Source organism: Drosophila mojavensis, unplaced genomic scaffold (genome assembly GCF_018153725.1).
Source record: "Drosophila mojavensis isolate 15081-1352.22 unplaced genomic scaffold, ASM1815372v1 contig_151, whole genome shotgun sequence".
NCBI classification, from domain to species: domain Eukaryota; kingdom Metazoa; phylum Arthropoda; class Insecta; order Diptera; family Drosophilidae; genus Drosophila; species Drosophila mojavensis.
This window is the reverse complement of record NW_025318684.1, coordinates 1,291,698-1,315,214: the sequence shown is the minus strand read 5'-3', so window position 1 is coordinate 1,315,214 and position 23,517 is coordinate 1,291,698. Positions and strand designations below refer to the sequence as shown.

Sequence of the window (23,517 nt, the reverse complement as noted above, 5' to 3'; positions counted from 1 at the left end):
AGACTTAACACACCTACAATACTCAAGCACTATAATAAGACATTTTGGGGAAAAATTGGATGAATAAAAAACTGTTCAGACAATACATGTGTGCATCGATTTTTCAAGATGATTTTGTAAAATCAATTTTTGTTTAAGTAATCGATAGCATATAAACTGAAATTATATGTGCCGTTAGATAAATATATTTGAAATAGGAAAAATAAAATCCTCAAAACAATTTCCCTCTAGGTTGACTTTTCGATAATTAGGTTGGCAGGTTTTAATTTTTGGTGACCGATTATACAGTATGTTTTCGATTGCATTCGGTCAATTTTGGTGCCAAATAAAATCTAAAATAAATACTTAAAAACTTGAACGTTGTCAATAAAAATAATAAATATATTTATTGTATTTAATATTTCATATAGAAACTATCGGTTGATCACATTCAAAGTGTTTAGTAAACTATCGATAAAAAATTATCTCCAATCGTTACACGTCAATTTTAAGTAACTAAAATTTGTGTGAAAATATAGATTCTATTTGCTTGAACAGAAAACAGACAAGAAAATGGGACTGACCATATCCAGTTTACTAACGCGATTATTTGGCAAAAAACAAATGCGAATTTTAATGGGTAGGTGTTGGATGCATCTATGACTAGCAATATGAGGCGTCGGTGGCAGCGTAAAGTGGCCACGCCAGTACGTCATGACATTACACCTTAAATTCTAGTTCTAGCCACGCAGCCAAAATGCGGAACATAGAATGTTGATTTCACGCAGTTGATATTTTGCCATTTGTTTAAATTTATATATGTATATGCATACAGACGCTAACAAATGCACGTGTATATGCTCAGACACGCATATAAGTAAATATGACTACTTTTACTTTAACATCTTTTTTTGCGTTTTTGAATGCTCAGTTGGCCTGGACGCTGCCGGAAAGACAACCATATTGTATAAACTGAAATTGGGCGAAATTGTAACAACCATACCTACCATCGGATTCAATGTGGAGACGGTGGAATACAAAAATATATGCTTTACTGTTTGGGACGTCGGCGGCCAGGACAAAATTCGTCCACTATGGCGTCATTATTTTCAAAATACACAAGGCCTAATTTTTGTTGTCGACTCGAACGATCGTGATCGAATAACCGAGGCTGAAAAGGAACTACAAAATATGGTACATTTCATTAGATCTTGTAATGTTTATGCAAATGTTGAAATTTCTGCTTGTGTTCTCATATTTAAGCTTCAAGAGGATGAGCTTAGGGATGCTGTTCTTTTGGTATTTGCAAACAAACAGGACCTGCCCAATGCAATGAGTGCGGCCGAACTGACTGACAAGTTACATTTGAATCAATTGAGGAACCGTCATGTATGTCATATCTAATCAGATGGCAATTTCTGCATGCTGACTATATTTTATATATTCTAGTGGTTTATTCAGTCCACTTGCGCTACCCAAGGACACGGCTTGTACGAGGGACTAGATTGGCTGTCAGCCGAATTGGCCAAAAAATGATTATTGACTCAAACTACAATAATTTCCAATAAAGCGCTAAGATTGTCTTTTCTCTTCAATCATAAAAAAAAAAATACTATTAAATAGCTTCTATAAAAATAAATGTATGTGTATAATAAGTTAAATTTACTCGATGTTTTCTTTTAACCGAACACCCAGTGAATTCAAATATTGGCTTGTTTCATTTTTATATATGTATTTAACAGTTTTTAATCAACAATTTTAAATTACGCATACAAAGAAAAAACAGTAAGATTCGCAGCAATCAAAACTAGAAGTGTATGTACAGTGAGTGAATGTATGTGAGCAATAAAACATAAATGTAGATATATATCAATCCAATGATTATTGCACATTATCAGAAAAAAAATCTATACGACGAAGGTTATTTGGATGACGACATAGAAATTGTTAAAAATATTACCTTTATAATATTTTTTGATTTTTCTATATATCAAATGTAAGTAAATAAGTACAGGAAAAATCAAAATAAAACTGGCAAGCGGAATGCATTCGTATAGATACAGATATTTATACGCTGGAGACACAAACATTGATACATATGTACTTATGTAGCATATGCAAATCTTGCATACAATTTGAATATTTGCTGCATAACATATATACACATTGTACACACATGTTTGATTGCTTTGTGATCAAAAAACATATAACAATTGCATTTATATAACAAATTTTTCAATAATACTTCTTATTACAAAATATAATCAAGCATTTTATAATGCAAGCAATAATACTAAGCTACTCCTCCACTGTTTGAACTGTGCTGATGCGTTTGCTATGCTTGGCAATTTATTTAATTTCAATTGCTTTTCTCAAAGGTCAATATCTAAGGAATCGGGTGCCAATAGCATGGGTTCGCCTTGGGACTCATCCACTAAAGAAGAAAGTGAATGATCGTTTATCATCACTGCAGAGAGGTCCACCGAATGATGATCGTCTACGTCAACAGTACCCTGTGGTTGCTGTGATGAAGATAGTAGCGGATCGTGCCCAGAGCCATCGCAATCGTTGTTTAGCATGCCAAATGACGAACTCTGCTCGTTATGGCCTCTATGATGGGGATGTGAATGCAAATGCTGATGCCCTTGTCTTCGGTGCGAATACGAATGCGAGTGTTCCGAATGGGTACAAAACCTGCTGTTGTTATCACCACGGCTGCTGCTGCTGCTGCTGCTGCCGGTGCACGTGCCGGTACGCTTCAAATCCGCACCACCTGCTGCTGTGGTACTATAAATGGCAGCCTCTCTATTGCACTGAAGTTGCGTGGCAACTGGCGAATGGCTGCTATGTGAAGACAACATCGGATCACCTCCCTGGACCGGGTGTTTACAATCTTCCATCAGTTCATCGATTTGATTCAAGCCCATATTTGGAAGATCACTGTTGGTCAACGGAAGCTGAATAAACACCAGCTTGATTTTAGTTTTGTATTACATGTAACTAAATCCTATTTATTATTACCTTGTCCTCCATAACATCCTCCATTAGGGACGCCGCTGTTTGATGATTGTGTCCAACAGATGAAGTTGTTGGTGACGGGCTGGAGCACTTAAGATACGAGATGGGTGGCGTGGGAGCTGATACAGATGTCAGGTTGTAATCAGAGAGAGAAATGCCATGCGATTTTGCCTGCAATTCTAATTCCTATTATAAAAAAAAGAGTTGGAATGTCAACAGCAATATTGATGCAAAGATATCGATGAAAATTTGTTTACCCGTATGCGAGATATGAGTTTCCTGTTCTGTAGCTCCATTTGGCGTTGACGGGTTTCGTTTTGTCTTAAACGCGAGACTTCATGCTTTAGGCATTTGATGTAATCAACCGAAGACTTTAGAATTGTTCCCTTATTGGGTCGTATGTCGCGTACAACCTCATAGAACGCCTCACTTCCCTTTGGCAACAGAGTGCCAAGCTCCTTGATTCGATCATTTATGTTGAAACGCCGACGACGCTCAACTGTTGTAGAACGCGGAAACGACATATTTATTGTTTTCAAATAAATATTTTTATTGTGATTAAATAACTTACTCATATTATGATTATCCTTCTTCTGTCTATCCTTTATTTCTGCATCAGTTAAATTTTGTGGTTCCTGCTTAATAGACAGCTCCGAACTAAAGTTTTTATCGAAATTAAAGGAATCATTTTGGAGTATGTCATCGAAGAGATCTTCTGCCTGCGAATATGAATACGATATCTGGGTTATGATATATGTCTATACAGAAACCTACATTCTGAATTAGATTCCCTAGATTTTTAAGTATTCAATTAGCGATTACAAGAATAAGTAAGAAGAGAATTTGTACGAGTTATCAAAGTCAAATATAACGCACAGGGATATAAGGGTGGGGGTGAATTATAAAAAAAATCGAAATTCTATAAAGTACATATGAATCTACATTTGAAGACTCTAGCTCTAAAGATGTAGGAGATATAATTTTAAAACTGATTTTCGATAATAAAAAAAAAAAACGGGATGAGTTATCGATTTTTGGAGATAAACTCGATATTCGCGCTATATACTGACATAAAAAAAAATTGAATCTTTAGCTCTTATATCTCTGAAATAGACATACGAACAGTCGGACGGACAGGGCTAACTCGACTCAGCTCGTCGTTCTGATCAAGAATATATATACTTTGTGGGGTCTGCCACGCCTCCTTCTGTCTGTTACATACATTTCAACAAAACCATTATACCCTGATTTCCCATTGAAAATGGGTTCAGGGTATAAAAATATAGCCCAAATTTATATTTTCAATCAATGCAGGATATAACAAGTAACAAAGCTGTAGGCGAGACTAATGATGGCTCGATGTCATTCAAGCTCGCACCTTCCCAATAAGATATTTAATTTATAACAAGTAACAAAACTCTAGTCGAGACTGCTCGACTAGGAGATACCCTGAACCCTCTAATCTGATATTCTAATCAGTCTGCACTTCTTTTCGACACACATACATACACACGCACGTATTAGCACGCGCTCTGCTAACTGCGGAGTAAGCAGCGACTGCGCTTGGGCTGCGCTGTAGTGTGGGCAACATTATAAGAATTTATTTGATGAATAATTTAATTTCTAGACGTACAATCTTAATAAAACTTTCAGAGCGTAATCATATGGTGAAAATGTATGTTCATTCCAAAGCACACGTCTCTACTACTTGAAATACGCCTTTTACAAAGGTGAGGGTGAGGGGGTGGATATAGGGTTGGGGGGGCAAATTACAACAAAAATCGAAATTATATAAAATACATATAAGTCTACATTTAAAATTTGGAAGCTCTAGCTCTAAAGGTGTAGGAGATATAATTAAATAACTAGCTTTCGATAGGGTTTTTGATTGATAATAAAATATCGGGAGTAGTTATCGATATAAAAAGAAAAACTTGATATGCGCGTGATATACACGGACCTAGGTAAAAAATTTCAAGTCTCTAACTCATATCTTCTGAGATCGACGCGTTCATACATACGGACGGACAAACAGACAGACAGACGGACAGGGCCAAATCGACTCAGCTCGTTGCCCTGATCAAGAATATATACTTTGTGGGGTCTGCCACGCCTCCTTCTGCCTGTTACATACTTTTAACAAAACTATTATACCCTGTTTTCCCATTTTCAATGGATTCAGGGTCATCTCACAAACTAAAGTAACGTCTGGAAAATCCACAAACGATGAATTTATGCACATATACGCTACTAGCTAGGTAGTAGAATCTCGATGTTTTTTTTAATTATAATTCCCCCCTCACCTATATATATACCGCCCCCCCCCCGGGCTAAAATGTTTAGGAGGATTTCAAATACTAGAGACATGTCCTTTGGTAAAGGCGCAAATTTCAATTTTATTATCACGATCTGAATTTCATGCATATAGTCCATCTATAATAACTAAGAAAGCTGCAGTCGAGACTGCTCGATTACGAGATCCCCTGAACCCTTCGAGCAATTCTTTGCATCTTTCTGCTTACACAAAAAATACACACACACACACACGCATGCGCAGTGTCGGCTTACATTTAACAAAACAGTATACCCTGATTTGCCATATAGAAAATGATTGCAGACAAAATTATTTTACGGGATGCTGAGGGAATATAATTCTGATACCTCAAATTGCTGCTTTTTAATTTGACGGCTAAAAACATAATATCTGCATTGTCATTGAATATTCGATATTTGTATTAATAAATTACTAAGAAACAGTAAGAAATCAAAATTGTTATTAGAAATTACTTACATCGCTGTCAAACGAAGGGAGCTGAAAACATACAAACAGATATATATATATAAATAAGTGAGGAATTCAGTAAAATGTACAGTTAGGTTTAAACTATACATATAGCCGAACGAATCCTCAATCGATCAAAATAGCTAAAGAGCCTATGCCACGTAACTGATAGAAGAAAACAAGTAAGAAAGCTCTAGTCGAGACTGCTCGACTACGAGATCCCCTGAACTCTTCGAGCAACAGATACTTCAATAATTATTCGCATATGCACATATACACGCACACACACAGACATACGTACGCACACATAAACACGTATGAACTGCAGTGTGCGCTTACTATGGGAAAATGCAGCTTATTTTATTTAAATCTTAATTTTTCGTAAGATTCCCTAAAGGTAAAGAATTTGATCCTCGCTTCACAAAACAAGCAGTGAAGCATGGCGGTAGATCAGATTTTCCCAATATCTGACGTTAAAAGAGCAGCTGACTACAGGGATACTCTCGAAAATATAATGCTACCATATGCTGAGCAAAATATTCCCCTGCGCTGGGTTTTTTTTAACAAGATAAAAGCCCAAGACACAAAAAATAGTAAAAACTTAGTTAATAAAATGAAGTACAACTTACCAAAGTAAAGTGTACCTATTATTTGAGTCAAGCAAATAGCAGTATAATGGTTTTATTGTATTTTTGTTTGTAACTTTTGAAAAAAAATTTCTTTTGCTAATTTACTTATTTTTATTAATATGTATATACCTAATACAGAAACGTGCATTTAAATTTTGATGTTTAGGGCAGTAGAAAAAAGTTTTGCTAAACTGAAGTTAAATTTAAAGGGGTGTGCTTATTATTTTCATCATGTGAAAATAAAAGAGCACTTTTCCACGCTTCTGAAGATGCGCAATAATTATTTTTGGCTCATCGATAGGGGAGGCTAACTGTAGCTAAAATATTTAAATTTGACGCTTCTAAACTGTAGGAGATATAAACTCTTGCGGTTTTTCATGCGTCCTGTGGGCGTAGATGTAGCTATTTGGTCTTAAGTTGTCAACCCGAGTATACATTCCAACTCAGGTCTCTCCCAAAATGTTTTCATCAATCTCTATAAAATCGTAACATTAGCTCAACATTTAAGCTTTCTAGATAGCTTTAAAAGATACAGTTTTACCCAATTTGCTGTGCCTCCAATGGGCGTAGATATATCCGCTATAGCTTTCTGATCTTGGGCGGTAGACGGGGATCTACATTCCGAATTTCAAACTTCCTTTTAGCTTATCAACTAATATAACATACATACATATACAAGAAATATCTACATGCAAACAGGCTTGCGTGAAATACATATGCACATATATATATATATATATACAACACATTACGTGCTGCGCTGTGTTTCGGTGTCATACATGACGATGGCCTTGTAATCTTGAACAAGACTAGACTGGTCGACTAAGAAATACCCTGAACTAATCATTCAAGATTTTTGTTTCGCAGTAGTCTAGCGTCTGCATTTGGGTTGCACTTATTATTTGTATTATATTTCTTTTAGATAGTCTTTCTGTCACGCTTAAATTACAAAACATTATTAACGGTTTTATCGATAAGAATATAGGATAATTTTTAAACAGCTATACACGAATATTCATATAAAATTGGCCAAATGAATTTTCATAAAATCATGAAATGTCACGTACACACAGTACAGATATATGCATTCCGTATTCCATACCTACGAGTACACTTTATACATGTATTTGTACTCGAATTTTTGTATTTTTCATATTTTTTGCATGCATGCACACAAAAAAAAAAAAAACAAGAAGGCTCCAGTCGAGACTGCTCGACTGGGAGATACCCTGAACCCTCCAAGCTGATATTCTACTCATTCTATACTTCTTTTATGCACAGATGCATCCACACGCACGCATATCACGCGCTCTCCTAACTGCGTAGCTAGCAGCGACAGCGCTTGGGTTCAATGGGTTCATCAGGGTATAAAAAATAAAACAAAAACGAAATTTACAGGCCTGAGCTGAATTCATGGCTATAAAGTGAGAGGATAGAGAGAGAGAGAGAGAGAGAGAGAGAGAGAGAGAGAGAGGGATAGAGAATAATAATCTAACAGACGAGCATACATATGAATATCTGTCAACCTGACAGAATACACTTGCATTTTATAAATATATATACACTAGTTGACCCGGCGAACTTCGTACCGCCTAACTAATTTAGGCTTTGATGAACGTAATACAATAATACAAAACAATATTAATATAGATAGAAATATAATGGCAATGTCACTTTATCACTAAGGCAGTACAGACTGGCAACAGCTAGCAAACAATGTCCATTGGACCAATGCAAACTATACGATCCAAGGTGTAGTCAATGGTGCAATCATATCGAAACGCAGCTCGATTCAAATCAATACTTGAACCATTTCTTATTGCCGTTTCACGGGCTGCCTCTCTTCGAATTAAGGCCCTTCTTTGCTGCATATTAATAGTAATACTGAATATGCACTCGCACAAAACCACATAAAACAATCGAGACAACCTATGAAAAGACATTTACACTCTTGTTAAACTGTAGAATAAATCTTTAATAATTTACACAAATATAACAGTTCCTTCCACTTTCGAGATATTTTGCTTCTGAACGCACGCGTAAAGTTTTTCAATCTTTTTTAAAAAAATACACATAACAGTTTATTCATTCACGTATTGATCAAATGTTATTGAATAATTGTTTAACATGAGAGCAGGACCGAAAACTGTTACTGTTATCAAGCCTACTGGGTAAATTCTAAATGAAAATTTGACAGCTTCGAAATTAAAGAACCTTTAGGGACAAATCCAACAAATCAAAAACCATGAAAATTGGTCCAGCAGATCTCGAGTTATAAGTGTTGTAACACATAACACGACTTTGTTTTATATATATATAGAAGATATGTATATATATATATTTTTATAAATATTATATAAGATATTATTTTGTCGTTTTCGTTAACTGTTATCTTTGACGATGTTCTGTAGTCGACTGCACCACTATTCATGTGTATGTGCATATATTATGCACTTGCGAACACACAAGAATGTGTGCATAGACTTTAATACAATTTGCATACATATGTATGCAGTTCAGTTAACAGTTTGTTGGCTAACTAAAAGCTTTTTCAAATGAAAACTATTTTTAATAGGCAAAAAATGAGGTTAAGGACTTTGAAACTTACAAATATTCAACCTGATTCCCACCTCATCACGTTTAAATTCCATATATGTATTTCTTACATACATATTCGAAATGTACAACGGAAACACAATATAGTAACCAATCATAATATCAATAAGCACACTACAAATATTGCTTAATTATTATTTGTAAATATTCGTAAGCGCCAGCGACCTAACGCGCTCATTGCGACATACATCATACATATATACATATGTATGTACATATATCATATGATAGTATAAAGCAACAACTAGGCGGGTGCCCAGAAGATTCAGTCGGTACTGTCCGACTACGAGATCCCCTGAACCCTTTGAGGAACTGATATTTCGCTAATTATTCGCTTATTTTCTGATTATACACACACACGAGCACATACTTTCATGAATTATTTAATAACTTTTTTGGAATTTATAAAAATTTGTTTGTATTTGGAAGAGCTCTCTCTTCCTAAAATAAAATCCTTACTTTTAGCTTAACTTAGGGAAATCTCTCACAGTGCCCAGGTATATGCACTGGTATACATTTAGTTGCCAATGTTGTGTAGTGATTTCTTAATCCTATCCTATATTATATTTTGGCTCTTCCTTTACTCTTTTCCCTTTATTATTTCTTATTCTTTGGCATTATCAACTATTCTTGCAACAACTTTTAATACTTTCCTTTACTATATCTTTTTTATACCCTGAACCCATTTCCAATGGGAAATCAGGGTATAATGCTTTTGGCGAAATGTATGTAACAGGCAGAAGGAGGCGTGGCAGACTCCACAAAGTATATATATTCTTGATCAGGGTTACGAGCTGATTCGATTTGGCCCTGTTCGTCTGTCTGTCCGTATGTATGAACGCGTCGATTTCAGAAGATATAAGAGCTAGACTTCAATTTTTTTTTAAATGTCCGTATTTACAGCGCGGATATCAAGTTTATCACTAAAAATCGATTACTCATCCCGGGCTTTTTTTTGATAAAAAACCTTTTTGTAAAAGGCTTTTTTTAAATACTTATGCTTTGGCAAATACATGCATATCCATGTTATAATCATAATCTGAAAGTTTCATGAAGATCGTATGTCCACAAAAAAAGTTATTAAACAATTAAGTTCTCATAGTAAGCGCACACTGCAACCCATGTGTGTTTATGCGTAGGTGCTTGTGTGTGTGTGTGTGTGCGTGTTTCTTGTGTAAGCTGAAAGACGTGAAAAATTATTGATATAGCTATTGCTCGAAGGGTTCAGGGGATCTCGTAGTTTTTTTGTTATTATTATTTTTTCTTTTTTATCTTAAGAATTATTTTAATTATTATATTATCTATACTTAATATTTCTGTATTTAATATTTATTTTATGATTTCTTTCTAACACTTTCTGTTCATAGTCTCAATAGTATTACACACCATATTTGGCTGTGAAAAGTGGGCATAGCTGGCCGGACTGGAAAATAAAATACCCCATCGGGTTGGTTATACTATTGTAATTGTTTTTTGTACTTTGTTTAGGCCTTTTAATTTTATATTGACTCCCGATTTTGTCAATATCTTTAAGAAATAAATAAATAAATACGAGCCCAAACCACTATTAATTCGAACAGCATGATAATATAGTGTGTTAAACATTGCGCCCTGCAAAAAAAAATGCTGTTCGAATTAATGGTTGTTTGGGCTCGTATATGTAATTAGTATGCCCAAAGTATATTTATACGCATGTAATTATATATGTACATATGTTTGTCGGAATGTATGTATGTGCAAAAGTATACATACATATACACATTCGCCGCATTCCCTCAAATATTCCAAAACCAAACACGTTAATAGAATACATGTTTTCTCAAACTAAAAGGCTTGAATTAATATTAGTGGCAAGCAAGGGCAAATACGCTTGTATATCTATGTATGTACATATGCATGTATATATGTATATTACTGTATGCAAGCGAAACTTTTTTTCAGACCCCAATATTTAATAAGCGTCTCACCTTCTCTGTCTGGCTCGCTCACTCTCGTTATTTGTTATAGCATCTGTTTGTTTATTAAGTCATCAAGTTTTAGTAGGCTAAAACCCTCATCTACTGCTACCCAGATTTTAAAAGATTTTTTGCTCGAAGTGATAAGAAACATACCTTTGTATGCCTACGAGCTATAACGCTGAGTACCGGCATATTAAATCGTCGCTTTGTTCTGCTCACTCCGTTTTCGCTCCCTTTTTTCCTTTTCGCACTGGGCATAAGCGATACCGGCCTACGGTGAATTCTATAGACGATCGGTGTCGCCAAGCTATGTTGGCCGCGTCTCTCCGACAGACTCACTTTTGATATCCAAGAAAGCACGTGCATCAGACCTCGCTCTTTCCAACTGGTTATTAAAATGTGTGGCCGTCACGCTCATGAGATTTCGACTTTGGTACTTTCATTAACGTCTAAATGATTGTTGTCAGTTATCAGTTATCAGTTTTGGCGTATCAGTTAGTCACGACACTCGCATAGAATATCCTTAACTCATATAAAAAAAAACGGATCCAAAGCATTTTTTCCACACTTCCAATTTGGTGTAAGTTAAGCGCCATTATTGTTATAGTTCGAGCGCCATTTTTGTATTTTTAGACATATGAGGAGTTTTTGTTAATTCACTATTTGTTGCTGTTACGAACAATTTACTACATTAAACCAATAATCGCTCGCAAATTGAAATAAATTCAATATACAACATATTGGATTGACGGATTTCAATTATCAGCCTAATGGAAAAATTCCATTATGTTTATTTACATTCGCCGATACTTCTGATCAATTATCGACGTACACAAAAGTAAAAATATATCTCATAATCGCTACAATACAAAAAAAAATACTAAAAGCACAATGACAAAAGCTGCTTTGCACGGCCAATGCAACGTATACGTATGCCTGCAATCTTTTTGTCATTTAAAATTTACGATTTAACAAGAAACTAAATAAACAATATGTGTCATTTTTTTACAATGTCAATCGCGCTGTTAATTTTTTTTAACTACCAACCAAAGTAGTAAAATTTTTAAAGTTAAGCGGGGTATCCACAGTCGAAATTTCGGTTCATTTTGGCATGTCTAGACAGTTAGTCCGAAAATTTTCTAGAAATAATGTTCGTAAGATAGAAACATTTCATTTCATTTCACAGTCGGCGATCAAAAAGTTCGTAAGATCTCTGCTATCTACATTCGAGCATTTGACGAACACAAGTTCGTGCAATAAATTGGACTGTGGATACCCCACTTTAGGGAGTCCTCATTATGTAACAGGGGAAAACCAAACAATTTTTCTAGTTTTAGAGATCATTCCTGTATATAGAGGTTTTGTTAAATGCACCAAGTTAAATTAGGCATTGCAGACCCCATATTTTTTGATCAGGACGACGGCTGACTCTGTATGTCCGTCTGATATAGATACAAGCTAAAGACTAAAATGTTTTTAATAGATAAAAGCTAGACACTAGAAAATGTTTATTTTCTAAAAATCGACAACTATTCCAGCTATTTTATTGTCGACTAAAACTCTTATCAGTTATGAAATTATATTCTAGTAGGAGATGCCTAAATCTTTAGAGCTAGAGTCTCCAAAATTTAAACATAGATTCGTCTTTATTTTAGGTTCTTTTTATAATACACCTCCCACTCTAGTATCCACCCCTAAATTTGTAAAAGACGTATTTTTATACTCATTCATTAAAGTGAAATGAGTATAAAGGTTTTGTGCAATGTCTGTCTGCTGTCTGTCCGCCATTTATAAAGTGTTAAAATTTTCCCGATTCACCCACTAGGGGCGTGGCAAATCGGAAAATGCATTTTCCAATATGCCAGAAATCATATAAGCTAAAGAGCTAGATAAAACTGTATCTCCTAGAGTTAAAGCTGGAACATTAAAATTTTTCTAATGTTATGTTTCCATAAATACTATTGAAAAAATTTAATGTCTTCGCTCACTAGGGGCGTGGCAAGTCGGACCTGAAGATATAGTGATTTTTCACATTCTACTATATTTTGGGCAGTATTGATGCTAGAGACCTGAAATATGATATATATGCTCGGGTTGACCACCCAAGACCAAAGAGCTAAGGCGGATATGTGTCCGCCCACAGGGGGCGTGGCAAAGCGCAAAAGTTTATATCCCTGAAACTATAAAATATAAAAGCTTCGAATTTGGATAGTTAAGTTACTAGTAACCTCCTCTATCGATGAGCCAAAAGTAATTGTTACGCTTTTTCAGGGGCGTGGCACGTCGAAAAATACCCTGTAATTCTCAAATTTTCAATTTTCATATCTCTACTATTATTAATGATGCTAAAGGTGCTCTTGACTTTATGGAACATTTGCCAATGGAATACAATGAACCTTTTATTAATAAACTTTTATGTACTTTTATAATTTATTGTATCACGATCGTATTGAATCAGTCCAGAAAGAATTTCTTCTCTTCGCGCTGTCTGATTTGTATTGGGACCACAATCAATCTTACCAGTGGTTATAGCGACTTCGTTTATAGCGTCCGTACGGTTATTGCAACAAAAATTCTGGTTCCAAAACAAAATTATATGAGCAAATATTGATGGTTACAGCGTCTTCCGGGTATATCAACCGGCGCGTCGTTATCCGGACTCTACTGTATTAACTTTTGCGCTTTGCCTCGCTGCTAGTAGGCGATTGTAACATTCTATTATTTATTAAATATTTGACATTTTGAAAATGCAACCTTATTCACAATTGCAACAACCCTTTAAAGGCGTGTTTGATCAAATTCGGAGTCGGCATGTATATAATTCTTTAACCCATTTATGTTAGGGTTCTTAAACGATAAAAAAAAAAAAAAAAAAAGGTGCTCTAGTCGTGAATGATTAGAAATCATTCTGCACTTTTTTTTTATACACACATACATACACATGTATCCACATATGAGGACGCGCTCTAAGCAGTGACTGCGCTTGGGCAGCGGTGCGGGCGATGTTATGAGAATTTATTTGTTCTCTTGTAGGGGGGTATTTTTATGAAACTTTCAGAACGTGATATAGGGTCAAAACGTGAGTACATTCCAAATCACTACTGTTTAATTCTTGTTCAATTTGTTGTATAAATGATTTATTTGTGCTGAATGTTTAAATAAAGAAATAGATCTGCGGAAATATTCGTTTGTTATTATACCCTGAATCCATTTTCAATGGGAAATCTGGGTATAATGGTTTTGTTGAAATGTATGTAACAGACAGAAGGAGGCGTGGCAGACCCCACAAAGTATATATGTATATTCTTGATCAGGGCGACGAGCTGAGTTGATTTAGCCCTGTCCGTCCGTCTGCCTGTCTGTCTGTCTGTCCGTCTGTCAGTATGTTTGAACGCGTCGATTTCAGAAGATATAAAAGCTAGAGACCTCAATTTTTTTTGTAAACTGTTCGTGTATACCACGCGAATATCGAGTTTTGCATTAAAATCGATTCTGTAAGGCCAATTAAATTATTGTTTTCTTCGTCAGCGCTATGTTGTGTTTCTTTTTCAAAATAAGTCTGTTCTATTTTTACTCGCGATAGAGCGTCAGCCATGTGGTTTTCTTTTCCTTTTATGTATTTTATATAAAAATCATTTAAATGTTCCTGTCGGTAATGGCTTGAGTTCATTCTTGATTTTTAAAATTCTCTCTGGTTAGATTGTTGAAATGTTTATTAGATTCAAGATTTGGCTGAGCTACGAAATGATTTTGGTTTATGATCGGGATGTCATTGATAATTTATATTTTCTATCGTATAAAATTACAGTTTGGAATTTATAATCTATAACTGCTTGTGCTTCTGAGAGCTGTTTTTTTCCAATTAATTATCATAATCTGGTGAAAATTGATGTAGAAGAAATTCCTTATTACTCTTGAACAAGTTGTTGATAGTTAAAGGTCCATTGCTAGTTTGAATAATCGGTATCATGCTTATTGTTATAAAAACAGATTGCTAATAAATAAATTGAAAAAAAATCATATTGAAAGTGGATCCTGTATCTATTAAACATTTAAAATTTTCCCTTTATAAGTGATAATCATGTATTGTTGGTTTCCGAGGCTGAAAAATTTTCGACTTTTTCGATTTTTACTTCGTTTGGTTGTTCTGTTTCATGTTCGGCTGTGCCTGTTTATGTGTATGTGTAGTCTGAACTTTGTGGGTAACTTTGTTCTTGGTAATATTGAGGATAGTATTCGGGATAAGAGGCTAATTGATTATAATATTCTCGCTGCATGTAATCGTGATAATTTATTTCTTCTTGGTTTCTAGTCTCTTCGTCTATGCTCATTTTGCTTTGTCTGCTTTCTGCAGGTCCAACACGCTTTGTTGGTTGTTTGGGTGTACCAGGACGATTGAAAGGGGTTTGTTGTGGAGGTATTTATCTGAAGCGGTTAACGTAACATTGGTTCTGTCTAAGAAATGGTCTGGCCAGATTAGGCGTTGGTTGTATTGGTCGGGGTGAATAATGATTAGGTGGAAATGTGTTATCGTTAGTATAATTGGGTGTTAGTGATTGACATGGTTGTTGAAAATAGGGTCGACATGGAACATAAGAATGATTTGGTTGAAGAAACGGCTTGAAATTTTTATCTTGTCTTACTTTGTTTTGATTCGAATTTAGACAGGGTTCTTCATAAAGGTTTTTTTCTTGTAATATGTTTATTAAAGATCTTAAATCAGTAATTTCGTAATTTATGATTCAAATGCAAATATGTGTGGGTAGTTTTTGTATTAAGTTGTCAATACTAGTTTTAATTAACCTAGCATACAATGTTTTTTCATCTAAATTATTTTCTAGTTCTAGCTTACTCATCAATGTCTGCCTAAATTAGTTATGTCAAGAGATAGCATAACTTCACTGCTGATGCAGCTTTCCACAAGTCCGAAAATTATTGACCTCTGCCTCGCATCATTAGTGGTGTAAAGAGCCAACATGTAGTCGATCCGGTTAACGAAACTGTATATATAAACTATTCTTATCTCCAGTGAATTTCTCCATATTTTTGAGTTGGTTGATCACTTGCGTCATGCTAGCGTCGGAAAGGAGTGTTGTTGCGTCTCCTTCCATTGTGTTTATTTAAATAGTTAGAATTAAAAAAATATATATATACAGTGGAATCCGGTTATAGTGACATTCAAGGGACCGACGAGTTTACGTCGATATATCCGGAGGACGCTTTAACCAGAAGGAACAAAAAAATGTTTTGTTCATTTCTTTTACGGTTGCCATGTTCGTAAAGGGGTTTAACATAAAAAAAAATTAGTTTTGTAATCAAAACAACAAATATCTTTTTCTATATATATAAAAGAGAGTTGTGTAAAAGTGCTCCTCCACTCCTCCACATAACTCGAGATCTGCTGGACCAATTTTCATGGTTTTTGATTTGTTGGATTTGTCTCCGCTACGAGTAGGATAGTAGATCTTAAAAATACTGAAAAATATGACGAATACTTGAAAAACGCGTTTTTTTCCCTAAAGATTCAAATTTCCATTGATACTCATTTAGCTTGATAACAGTGACAGTTTTCGGTCCTGCTCTCATATTATACAATAGTATAGAAGTAAATAAACAAATGTAGTCAGTCAGTCTACGGCACAGCCTCAGGCGAACCTGACTATTCATAAAAAAAGCACATTTGATAAAAATAATACGCGTCGTACAGAAGCTAAATATCTCGAAAGTTTGTCTCAAACATAAATTTGTGTAAATGTGGTTTTGTGCGAGGGTATATTCAGTATTCCTATTAATAAAAATGCGGCGTCCTAGAAGCTCTAATCTTTCCCGGCGGACCCATGATGCAATTATGCATCGGAATATCGCGTGTCAATTATCTGACGAAGAACGAGAAATCGCCCGAGAAAGGCGCCGCGTTAGTACCCAGCAAAGAAGGGCCTTAATTCGTGCTTCTCAAAGAGAGGCAGCCTGTGAACGTGAATATGATCCACATGAACTAATGCAATCAGTTCAAACGAATGTACCACTGTTGAATCCCAAGCAGAGGGAAATCTATGATACACTGATTAATGCAATTGATGATGGAAATGGTGGCCTATTTTTTTGGATGCCCCCGGTGGAACTGGGAACTCATTGATATTGGCAACTGTACGTGCGGGATCCGAAATTGCGGTAGCAATTGCTTCTTCTGGAATAGCGGCCACATTTTTAGACGGATGCCGTACGGCTCACTCAGCGTTAAAATTGCCATTAAATCTTCAAGCTACTGAACAACCGACATGTAACATTTCAAAACACTCCGCAATGGCCAAAGTTTTAGTAGCATCAAAAATTATCATATGGGACGAATGCACAATGGCGCACAAACGCGCATTGGAAGCACTAGACCGAACAGTAAAAGATCTGCGCAATGACTCGAGATGTTTTGGTGGTTCAATGATTTTATTATCTGGCGATTTCCGACAAACACTACCAGTAATTCCAAGATCTACTGCTGCCGGCGAAATAAACGCTTGCCTCAAAGCATCAAATCTGTGGCGATATGTAACCAAACTTCAACTGTCTGTAAATATGAGAGTTGCATTGTTGAACGATCTATCTGCTGATGATTTCTCGAAGCAATTGCAGAATGTCGGTAATGGCCGTATTCCTGTTGACGAATCGAGTTTTGGCGGCTAAAAATAAAGATGTGGATGACCTTAATTTTATTATTCAAAATGCCCTTTGAGTTTAAACGAATTCAATTCCCGATTCGTCTTGCCTTCGCCATGACGATCAACAAATCACAGGGCCAATCTTTGACTATTTGTGGCCTCAATCTAGAAAATGCGTGTTTTTCTCTCATGGTCAATTGTATGTGGCATGCTCACGTGTTGGCAAACCATCCGCATTATTTGTTCTTGCACCTGACCAAAAAACGAAGAATGTCGTTTACCACAAGGTGCTTGAATGAAAATCCGATTAATAAATTAATTAGAGTCTATCCCAACCTGAACAACATAGCTTTCAACAATTTTTTACCTAGAAATAATGGATAGGGCAATGCAACGTTTGCCGGGCCAGCTAGTTTATATATATATATATATATATATATTATATATTATTTCAATAACATGGTATCAAAACATTTGTGTGACATCGGCATTGCAGCTTGTGTTTCTTTTTCTTTCTTTCTCTCTGTGTCTTAGCAGCATTTGTGTCGCTTCTACGTGCACACTGATCACTGATAAATAGAAACATATATACATTTCTAACAGCGTCTTTAAATGCTTAAATTTGTTGTCATTATATCGCATTTTTTTTCGGCATGTCGTAATATCCGGTGAATGACTCAAAAATATGAAAAAAATCGTCGGGATAAGCGGATTGTCGTTCAAAGCGGAGACGTACTAAGCGGAGGCTCTTTCATATAAGTTTGTATGGGGACCAATCAAGACATCGAATTTTCGTCGACATAACCGGTTGAACGCTTTAAGCGGAGTCGTTATAACCGGATTCTACTGTATTTTTATTTTTATTTGTATATTTTTTGTTTTAATTCACTTAAATTTAAATTTATAGTTTCTTTCTTTTTTTTTTTTGTAAATTGTTATCTGTTTAATTCTATTCACTTAATATTTATTCACTTAGTTTACTTAATTGTTTAGTTTGTTTGCACAGATAGCACTTTCGAATGCTTTGAGATAACCAGAAGTGTCTGGAATTATGTTTTCTTCGAATTCTATCGTGTCTTCTTGAATTATTTTCAAGTTATTGTTTTTTGCACAATCTGCGAGATGGCAATATACGAATTTCATTTTACACGTCACTGTCGAGGTTTTATTTAAAAAACTTGACGCGATTTTTGGGTTGCCTTCGCCGCGTTGGTTGTTTAGCGGATAGCAGTAAACGGGACACAAGAATTAATAGCTTAGTTATTGCAACAAGATCCACAATTTATTGCTATCCTACCGGCTGCTGCGCCAATTGAATATATGTTATGAGTCGAATAAATGCCGAGACATATGCTGACCGCAACGCTAATAATAGACGAAGTCAACGTTAGATTATGACAACTTGCTTTATTGAACAGTAGCTTAAGACTAACAATTGTGTGTTTATTATTGTTATATGTGGGTGATGCTGATTGTGATTGTGATGTGTGATCGCTGCCGATCATGGGGAGAAATGACGGCTTGGCCGCTCTCTGTTTACAGTCACCAAGCTTGGGAATGTTTATGCCAGTAAATTTCTATCGATGCCGATCGATGGGGCAGAAGCGTCGGTTTTGCTTCTTTTTCATAAAAAAAATCACATTTGATAAAAATAATACGCGTGCGCACAGAAGCTCAATATCTCGAAAGTTCAGGTATTTGTTTGTCTCAAACATAAATTTGTGTAAATTATTTATATTTATATTTCTCGATTGTTTTTTAGACTCATTCACGAAAGTGAAATGAGTATATTGGTTTTGTGCAATGTCCGTCTTGCTGTCCGTCCGTCTGTCCGTCTGTCCGTATGAACGCAATCTATTTCGGCGCTATTGAAGCTAGAGACTTGAAATTTGGAACACATACTCGTGTATATCTCCGATTTATAAAGTGTTAAAATTTTCCCGATCCGCCCACTAGGGGCGTGGCAAATCGGAAAATGCATTTTCCGATATACCAGAAATCATGTTTGTTGAAGAGCTAGAAAGCTGAAATTTGGTATGTAGGTCCGCGCCAACCACCCAAGATCACAAGCTATGGCGGATATATCTCCGCCCATTAGGGGCGTGGCAAATCGGACAAAACTGTATCTCCTAAAGTTATAAACCTAGAATGCTGAAATTTTGCACGTAAGCTAATGTTTTAATTCTGCTATATTTTAGGCACTATTGATGCTAGAGATCTGAAATTTGGTATATATACGCGGGTTGATCACCCAAGTCCAACGAGCTATGGTAGATATATGTCCGCCCATAGGGGGCGTGGCAAACCGCAAAAGTTTATATCTCCTACAATTTAAGAGCTAGAAGCTTCAAATTTGGATAGTTAAGTTACTGGTAGCCTCCTCTATCGATGCCCCAAAAATAATTTTTAAGCCTCTTTAGGGGCGTGGCATATCGAAAAATACCCTGTAATTTTCACATTTTTTGAGCGTAAGAATTCAAATTTTGCATTTAGGTAACCGGTTGCTCGTTCTAAGAACTGGCTAAAATTGAGGAGTCGACGGCCACTAGGGGCGTGGCAATCGGCATTTACAGTGCCCGTATTGCGACATTTATATACGTCAGCCATCTATTTATGCATTTGTACATATAAATAAGCTTAATAGATATTCATAATACAAAAAGAAACATTTTTATGAATTTAAAAAAATTTAAAAGAAGCTAAAATAACAAAAATTTGCAATTTACAAAAAAGTGTTTTCCGCGGGATTTGAACTCGCACCCAACCCAAACAGCATGTTTGTCAAAATAGCTAAAATAATGGTCGTCGGCGCTTCAGCCTACATCACCACCGCGTCGTTTCGATTAATAGAAGTTAAAACGAAATTACATTATTGTTATGACGCCACATAGCAAAGAAAAGCCAGAGTGGTGGCTGGAAATTCAAAAACAATGCAAAGACAAATCAATCGCAACGAGATTCTTAGAATATGCTAGAGTACGCATTTATGTGTGCATACATACACACATACAAATGAGCGCGTGTATAAGGCTGGAATGCTTGATGCTATGCGTGCAGACTTACATATATACATATGTATGTATTTGCATATATGTATTTGAGGGCTATTTAAGAAGAAACAAATTTAAACTTATAAAATTATTCGACTAAGAAAATGAAAAGTATTAAGTGCCATTCAGTCAAGCTCGCACCTTCCCAATAAAATATCTATTTTATAAAAAACGAAATATGTATGAAAAAAAAAAAAAACATAGTAGAGGTTCGAACCTCCCTACTCTAACGTTACTTGCGTCGCCCTTAGCACCCGCGCCATTCCTTTGCTCGAGCACTCAGCTGCTAAAAAAGAATAGCTTAATAAGAGAGCGTCATCAGACAAAACTACAGTAACGGAAAGTCCAGAAATCAATCGAAATTCTAAGAATGTGAGAAAAGGCGCGCTTCTGTCTGTACGCATAGAATAGACGATGAGTGTGTGCACATGTATAGTAAAATCGCGCTGATCTGCTGCTAGCTTGAAGCCGGTATCCAATATATGGATATACATAAATACATGTATATTATTAAAAGTCAAAATTGTATAAATTATATACATATGCATGTAATTTGAATGCAATTATGCAATGATCATAGCAATAGCTATCGATGATTTTCCAATTTTAATGGGATCATGCCCTGTTTTTTGTTGCGCACTAGACTTGAAAATTGCACTATATACTCTGGTTGACAGCTTTTGGGCTGTGAATGAGTCTTCTGCAATCGGTATCGCCCGACTGCAACGTTCTTACTTGTTTTATGTGGTTTTGTGCGAGGGCATATTCAGTGTTACTATTGATAAAAATGCCGCGTCCTAGAAGATCTAATCTTTCCCGGCGGACCCATAATGCAATTATGCATCGGAATATCGCGTGTCAATTATCTGACGAAGAACGAGAAATCGCCCGAGAAGAGCGCCGCGTTAGTACCCAGCAAAGAAGGGCCTTAATTCATGCTTCTCAAAGAGAGGCAGCCCGTGAAACGGCAATAAGAAATGGTTCAGGGATTGAATCGATCTAAATGCAAAACTTGAATTCTTACGCTCAAAAAAGTGAAAATTACAGGGTATTTTTTCGATGTGCCACGCCCTTTAGGAGGCGTACAAATTATTTTTGGGGCATCAATAGGCTACCAGTAAGTCTAGTCCGATTTGCAAATTATAAAATTATTTCACGCATCTTTATTGAATCGAAGCATCCGCTTAAGTGAAAAATTTCAGCATTCTAGACTTACTACATTAGGAGATACAGTTTTATCCGATTTGCCACGCCCCCAATAGGCGGAGATATATCCGCCATAGCTTGTGATCTTGGGTGGTCGACGCGGACCTACATACCGAATTTCAACTTTTTAGCTCTTCAACTAACAGATTTCTGCATTTTCCGATTTTCCACGCCCCTAGTGGGCAGATCGGGAAATTTGAACACTTTATAAATCGGAGATATACACGAGTATGTGTTCCAAATTTCAAGTCTCTAGTTTCAATAGCGCCGAAATAGACTGCGTTCATACGGACAGACGGACGGACAGCAAGACGGACATTGCACAAAACTTACTTATTTATTTCACTTTCGTGAATGAGTATAAAAATATATATATACTAGCTGACCCGGCAAACGTTGTTTTGCCTACAGCGAATGCTTATGTGCTATGGTTCATTCAGCCCAGATAATAATTTTACACTGTTTCAGCACAGTAGCCATGGATGATTCTTTTTTAATATTACAAACTGCATATCGATTATTTTGAATGTTCAGTGTCAGCTTGAATGCCGAATGAGCTGTTCTGCATCCATCTAATAAAGTAACTGCAATGCCAGATGATTCAACGGCTAATGCAATGCTTTTTTTTGCTCGTATCTCCGCAAGAAGTAACGAAATAAAGAATGTTTTGGTACCCATTAAGTAAATTGATAAAAATTTATAAGGTTCACTTGGCATTGGTAGCAATGAACCGACTTTGTGGTAAGCTTTGCATTTGATTTTGAATGTGGAATTAAATTGTTGACCATTTGCAGCAACTATTTCCGGTGCTCCAAACGATCTCAATTGATGAAGAACAGGGAAGAACCTGGATCGGTACCAATAAGGCAGCCGTGCAATGGTTCCGGCGGTGTTTCAATTTCTGAGAGTTTTACATTTCCTGATCAGCCTCATTTTTAAATTTAAGGGCATAGCAGTGCAGTCATTCCTTATCTAATGTACCAATGACCACTTTGGAATGAGCATAGTATTCAACATCAAGCTTATACGGAAATCTCGTGAAGAAATGAATGCGATGTAAATGCTCGAAGTACTTGCTGACGTTGTCGGTCAATTTTTCTACGTCTGTTGACTACGAATCTGCTCGCTTCTCTTCGTTCTAATTGTCTTTGCTGGTTTCGCTCATCTCGTAACTCTTGCAATTGTGATGCACGTAACTGCGCCACGCTTACACAGACATCTGCATTGCTGTGTTGCCTATCTTCATCTGCTATCTTGCATGCTTCTAGATTTGAGTGCTCGACGACTCAAATTTCCCGCTTGCGTTTTCGTGTTAATCAAACATACATAAATCAAGTTGAAAAACTGTTTCGTGATAAACAGTGACGTATTGCTTATTATTTTAGTTACCTTTTATATTAATAAAACACGTATATTTATTAATCACGTTCCTGTATTAATGAAATGTGCATGAATTATTGTTTACCATGAGAGCATGACCGAAAACTGTCACTGTTATCAAGTCTACTGGGTAAATTCTCAATGACAATGCAAAAATCCTCAATAGCAATCAATGCTTCATTGTACATTGCGTCACTGAATGATATCGTAAGGTCGTCGCGTCAAAAAACAAAAACAAAACAAGTA

At 35.9% G+C, this 23,517-nt stretch overlaps 2 protein-coding genes across 9 annotated transcripts in view; one reads left to right on the top strand and one right to left on the bottom strand.

Moving 5' to 3' along the window:
* Positions 1-396: 396 nt before the first annotated feature.
* On the top strand, positions 397-1,640 carry LOC6585836 (ADP-ribosylation factor 2). Its single transcript, XM_002011425.4, has 4 exons — positions 397-619; positions 911-1,173; positions 1,243-1,368; positions 1,429-1,640. The coding sequence occupies exons 1-4, from the start codon at positions 553-555 to the stop codon at positions 1,513-1,515; spliced, it is 543 nt and encodes a 180-aa protein (XP_002011461.1). The 5' UTR covers positions 397-552; the 3' UTR covers positions 1,516-1,640.
* Positions 1,641-1,694: 54 nt separating this feature from the next.
* Positions 1,695-23,517, bottom strand: part of LOC6585835 (transcription factor E3) — a 33,733-nt gene continuing 11,910 nt past the window's right edge. For 2 of the 8 annotated variants that reach the window (XM_002011424.4, XM_015160802.3), the window contains exons 5-9: positions 5,789-5,809; positions 3,569-3,716; positions 3,255-3,496; positions 3,001-3,183; positions 1,695-2,936 (exon numbers count right to left, since the gene is read on the bottom strand). In XM_002011424.4, coding sequence (XP_002011460.1) covers positions 2,352-2,936; positions 3,001-3,183; positions 3,255-3,496; positions 3,569-3,716; positions 5,789-5,809 — 1,179 coding nt within the window. In that variant the 3' untranslated portion in view covers positions 1,695-2,351. Of the gene's footprint in view, positions 2,937-3,000; positions 3,184-3,254; positions 3,497-3,568; positions 3,717-5,788; positions 5,810-11,135; positions 11,805-15,803; positions 16,087-16,218; positions 16,240-19,022; positions 19,255-23,517 lie in introns of those variants that run through there. The other 6 variants (XM_015160800.3, XM_015160801.3, XM_015160803.3 and 3 more) reach the window with 6 other exon arrangements.